The following is a 6,029-nucleotide window of genomic DNA, read 5'->3' as shown; positions in this document are numbered from 1 at the left end:
CAGGCCCAGTGGGCCATCTTTATTGGCTAAGTTGATTACAGACTTGGGGGCTGGGAGCTCAGTCAGCAGGGGAAACAGAAAGAAGAGACGGATATCAGATATTCATATAGGAAGGGGGTGAGAGGTAGAAAGAGAGTAACTCTTCAGGAACACAGTTGGGAGCAGTTACTGGACAATCCAGCTGAGGATGAAGAATGACTCAGGATGCACTTTGCAGCTGGCCTCAGGAGTCCTTTCTCTTGACCTGAGGAAGACAGGACACAGTCAGGGTCTCGGGGGTCACAGAGTAGTAGGCTCTGGGGCTTGATCTAGGTGGGGCTCACTGGGTCTCCCCATCCCTCATGGATGTGTGCCACCCTTCCCAGTGCCTTTTCTCTCAGCTAGTCAGTCCACCAGGTTTTTTTGACAGGACAGAACATAGGGTCTGCCTCTGGGATTCTCTTAGGTCCTATATGATGTTGCACATCCACCCCTACTGCTTGCCCCTGCTCCTACCATGGCCATGAGCACCAGGGCGCTGACCAGCACAGCATACACGGTGGCCTTCCCCAGCAGGATCTCATAGAGGATGGTGGCAGACAGGACCCCTTGCTGATAGGACACTGTAGGCAGGAAGGGAGAACAGGTAGGAATTTATATGTAGGTGGCTTTGGCCTCCCCCAGCCCCATGCTCCTGACCACAGAGAGAAAAAGGACAGGTTCACTCACCTGAGGTGAAGCCACAGTCTGCAAGAGAAAAGAGGGAGACAAATGGTTGAAGAATGGCACTTCTTGAGCACACTGAGCACTCAATCATAAATGTTAAAGTCATACACTCAGGCCACAAGCCCATGTGAGTCACATAGGACAGTGGGCCTTCTGTGGGAGCCCTGGTGCTGTCCATGTGGCCCCAGTGTCAAGGCTGTGATCATTATGATCTTAGGAAAACCAGGACCCCTGAAGGGATGGGAGGCACACCACTCAGGTGCTGGGCTGTCCTCCCGTTCTCAGGGGACCTGTCAGCACAGCTCGGAGGCCCGAGGGCCCATGCCCCACAGGGAGGAATTGCACACTGGGCTGCTGACACTGTGGGCCTTGACCCCACCCCCACATCCCATCACTCTGACTTTCCTCTGCACCTGGTCTTGTCTTCTGCCTGGACCTTCCCATTTCCCCTGGGGCTGGCCTGACCCCATCTACCCAGGCCCTGCTCACCTGCTCTGCCCTGGGCCTCGGCACTGATCTTCTGGGTGAGGGGTTTGTCCCAAGGCAGGGTCCAGTTGTCTTGCTCGTCAAGCCCGTAGAACTGGACTTGGCAGCGGAAGTGGTTGCGGGGGTTATGCCAGAAGGCGGCCGAGACCCTTAGGCGGCTGCTCAGGCAGTACTTGGAGTCACTGTCTTTGGGGTTCTCCTTGTAGGGCTGAGGGTCTGTGCTGACCCCACTCTGCACCTCCTTCCCGTTCACCCACCAGCTCAACTCCACATGGTCAGGGTAGAAGCCCGTGGCCAGGCACACGAGTGTGGCCTTTTGGGTCCGGGCAATCTCTGCTTCCGAGGGTTCAAATACAGCCACCTTGGGTAGGGTCACCTTCTTCAGGTCATCTGAAAGTGAAGAGGGGTTGTGGCCAGGACTGGGTAACAGTGTGCAGGCCTGGCAGGGGCTCTGTGTGTGTGAGAAAGGGCTGGAAAGGTCACAGTGAAACACAGTTATGTCCCAGTGGGTCCTGATTGCTTTGGAGACACTGTCCCATTCCTTTGTGGTCTCCTTCGTTTCCTGTCCTTTGCATCGACCCTGCAGACAGGCCCCACTCACTGTCTCTCCTGGTCCATCCCACAAAGGTGGCATTATGAACGGCACACCCAACATTCTGGGTAGTATCTCCTCATTGATGTCATTTGATTTCTTCCCCATTGATGAATGTGCTCACTGACTTCTCATCATTTTATATAGTACAATTTAAATAGAACATTTATGGAATCAGAATAAAGGCATCCAAATACTGCAATTGTCCTTGCCCACCAATGGTAACTCCAGAATGCCATTTCTCCACTTCATTTTCTCTGCTTGTGGAGTGAGAATCGCCACACTCACTTTACAGAAAAGGTGTGAAGACTAAATAAGACAAGGGCTCAGAAAGCCAGGTCCTGTGTCAGGGTCAGGTATTTGTGTCTGAGTGTAAAGTGCTCAGGGATGAAGGAGAATCTGGGATGAAAGAGACATTTCAAGGCTGGGGGCTTTCTTCAGCTGACCATCTGTAGATGGCCTATTTTTGTGCACTCCTATGAGGACATCCTTTTGTTTTTACAGTGTGTTCCTGAGAATGTTAGGTTTTCCAACTTTGTGGTACCTGAAGTCATCTTATCCTTCCTTTCCCCCCAGGTATACCTGAGTTTCCTCAGCTCACATAGGAAATACTCTCCCTTTTTTTCAAATTCAGGGGTTCTTCAACCACATTTGTCCCTTTGCTTCCAAATGTTACACTTTTTCCTACCAGTGAGTTTCCTTAATAAGCATCTGAGATCATCTGAGCGATTTTCTGCTACTAGTTGTGTTGATATGACTTTTTCCCTAAGCTTCTCCTTTGTAGAATCTTAGGGGTGATAGTTGAACATATCCCCTTTAGTCCCCAAGTACCCTTCTCATTTGGCTGACTCATTTTTTCTAGGCCTGCCTTCCATTCATTTTATCCTATTCTTTCCTTTCCATTGGTCTGTTTTTATTCTGAGCAATTCTGTTAAAGGAACAAATATTATCCTTATGAGAACCTAGTCCTAGTCTCCTGGATTATGGAGGAAAATTTTGTTCTGACACTTATTCACATTTCTATGGAAGTCACCTCTTCCCAGGACTGGCTTTCTTGGGATGTACCCTGAGCAGCCCCAGAGGACCACATATTTAGAAGAGCCCCAGACTTGGCTGAATACTCTGCTGTTACCATTTTGAAATTCTGAATCATTTTTCAAACAAGAGTCCACACGTTTTCATTTTGAGCTGTGCCTGAAAATTTTGTAGCTGGTCCTGCCTCCAGTCCTGACAGCTTTCCCTGCCCCCAATTCCTGCCTTGCTAATTCCACTATGCTACTAGGTCTTTACTGGCTGAATCAGTGCTGAAATAGTGACATCGTAACTTGTGTGAGCAGCGCTGACTCCATCAGCCTGTCACTTTCACTGTCATCTCTGAGATCCTTGCTCTGGGATTCTTGCTGCCTTCCCAGAGCACTGGAGAATGGGCTCCTTTGATCTCACTTAGCAAACATCAGTCCCTATTATAAAAGCTAAAGATGTCCCTTGACTATGTATGCTGTTCTGTAGGACATGCGTGATAAACACAACCAGACCCTCCCTGTACTATATCACTGCACAACTCCATGGCGAGGCCAGGGTCCACTATCCTGAGGAGTGTGTGTCTGAGGTATGTACTAGAGAGTTGTTGCCTGTGCTCTATTAGCGAGTTAGACTAGCCTCAGGCACAATTGTGAAGATTATATTTTCTTTCTCCAACCCCCCTTTCACTCCATTCCCACAATCTAAATCCTGCCCCTTTTTGGCACTGGGCTGCACCTCCAACCCCTTCCCAGTTACCTCCTAGGAGGAGGTGGGAGAGAGAACCACTGGATTACAATAGTCTGGTGCTCTATGCATGGCTTCTCTTTTATTCTTCACAGTAATACTATTAGGTATTGTTAATTATATTTTGTAGTTAAGAAAAACTGAGGCTCACACACTGATTTGCCCACGGGCCTTGATCACTAAGGAACCCTGCCTTTATTTGGTTCTAAATTTGTATTTTATTCACCCCAGCTGACCATCAGACTCAGCATTTCCTCTGGACGCACTTCCCTACACAACTGAGGTAGCCTTACTGCACCCAGCTTACTGGCAGGCTAATATGAAATGGGGTCCATTGTTGTATGGTTGCTGTTATCAAAGTATCCAGGTTAATATACATTATTGTGAGTTATTTCTCTTCTCTGGCTGCAAGGCTCTTATCGTGTATGATGCTTAGGATCCCTTTCCAGTGCTAAGATCTTAAGATCTCCCGGGAATTTTCCTCACAGGCAAAATGTCTGCATTTAAATAAACTCCCTGCACCATCTGGCCTGGTTAACCTAGGACACTTACTGTGATGAGTGAGATTGCAAGCTAGGGCAGTGGGGGACACATCTAAGGGTAAGTGGACCGCAGTGGCTAAAGTTCTGTCCCCTGTTCTCAGGCCAGCACCTCTTTGCTGACCAGCCCATGGGCAGGTGTCAGTGCTGTGCCTGGACCACTGCCCCCAGGATTTCAGGCTCAGGAGGAAAAGGAACAAGGAGCAGGGGCTTACAATCTTAAATCCACACCGCTGAGCTGTGACTGGCATTCTTTTCTTTAGTAGCTCAAGTTTATTCATCTTTGTGGACTCTCTGTTCCTTCTTGTTTGGCGGCCTTTTCGGTTCAGCTGCACCCTCCCAGCCTCCCCCGAGTGATTTCTGCTCCCTACACCCACCCGGCGGCTCCTGCTGCCCTGGGGGTGCCTGGTGAAGGGTCTTCCCGAGTTGCTCCCTGCCCTCCTGACTGTTTTGGCCTCTGACTAAAGTTACAGCCCCCTTCCTACCCAGTCCGAAAGCAGATTTTCCATCTGTCTTTTTCTACAATCTAAGGGCTCCCAGACTTCTAAACAAATCCTCTCGCCCTGTTGCTAAATAACTCAGGAAAAAGAGATGGAAAGCGGCCTCGCCTCTGCTGAGATCCTAGCCCCGACCCCTTCCCTCCCCAATCCTTCGCAAAGCGGGGGAGGGACGGGAAGGTGAATTTGTAGAGCTGAACCCCCCAGATCGCTAACCGGCTCCGGAACACCCGGCCACTCAGGGGACCCAGCGGCTGGATGATGGGGAGACCCCCCGAATCTCACCTATGACCGTGAGCCTGGTTCCCGGCCCGAAGTGCTGCTCATAGGAGCACGGAGCCTGAGACCCGCACGAAAACTCCCGCAGCGCTCGAGCTGCTCCACCCCCCAGGCGCCCAGCCCGTCCCGAGCTCCAGGCGGTCTCAGGGGACCCAGTGCCGCGAAACCGGAACCGCCGCCTTCCACCCGGTCCGCGCCGCCGGGCTCCGGGTCCCGCGGGCACTCACCCAGCACGGTCAGCCGGCTGCCGGCCCCGAAGGTCAGGGCCGTCGCCCCGTAGCACGGCTGGGGGACTCCCCACAAAAACCCGCCCAGAGCCGCCCGCCCGCCCTGGCGCGCCCCGCGCTCACCTAGCACCAGGAGCCGCGTGCCGGGCCCGAAGTACTGGGTCTGTTGGTTCACAGCCCCCCAGCCCCGCACAAAAACCCGCGCCGCGGTCCTGCGCCCTGTGCCCCCCGGACCCCCGCTCACCTAGCACCGACAGCCGAGTGCCCGCGCCGAAGTACTGAGTGTTTTGGCTCACAGCCCCGGGGCGCTGCACAAAAACGGGCCCCACCGGGCCTCCCGCATCTCAGAGCGCCCCATCCCGGCTCCGTGGTCTGGGACCCCACTTACCGAGCACCGTCAGCCGGGTGCCTGGGCCAAAATACAGAGTATCTGTGCTCACAGCCTGGAGGCCCAGGACAAAAACCGGTGTTACCCGCTCCTGCCTTCCCAGTCTCAGCCTTGTCCCCACCACCTTCGCCCTCCCATTGCCCAGAAGCCGTAGTCTCTGGGCAGTGGCTGGACAGTGCCTTCAGCACAGCCCCGAGCTGAGCCGGGAGACTGCCCGGCCCCTTCCATCCCTCCTGGACTCCTGGACCCCCCAGCTTCCTCCTTACCTAGCACAGTCAGCTTGGAGCCGTCCCCAAAGAACAGCTGCCCGGTGTTCGCACAGCCCTGGGGACCCCCGCACAAACCCTGCCTTTCCGGACAAAGGGCCCCGATGGCCTAAAGCCCACCTCCGCTAAGGCCAGAGGGTTCAGTGGTCGTCCTGGCTGAGCAGCCCCACCCTCTCCTACCTGGAGCGCCTTCTTACCTAACACGGTGAGCCGGGTACCTGACCCGAAGTACTGCTCTGCGTAAGAGCACAGTGGGAAGGCTCTGTCCAGAATTCCAGCTCAT

At 53.4% G+C, this 6,029-nt stretch overlaps 1 gene segment (V, D, J or C); it reads right to left on the bottom strand.

The window, feature by feature from the left end:
* Positions 1–6,029, bottom strand: LOC128598400 (T cell receptor beta constant 1-like). The segment is given in 8 exon segments: positions 1–244; positions 496–602; positions 709–726; positions 1,195–1,581; positions 4,872–5,087; positions 5,216–5,311; positions 5,747–5,829; positions 5,944–6,029. Coding segments are annotated over 8 exon segments (1,014 nt in total).

This window comes from Nycticebus coucang, chromosome 11, assembly GCF_027406575.1.
Source record: "Nycticebus coucang isolate mNycCou1 chromosome 11, mNycCou1.pri, whole genome shotgun sequence".
Lineage (NCBI taxonomy): Eukaryota > Metazoa > Chordata > Mammalia > Primates > Lorisidae > Nycticebus > Nycticebus coucang.
Note: the sequence above shows the minus strand (reverse complement) of the source record. Positions and strands in the feature narration are given on the sequence as shown.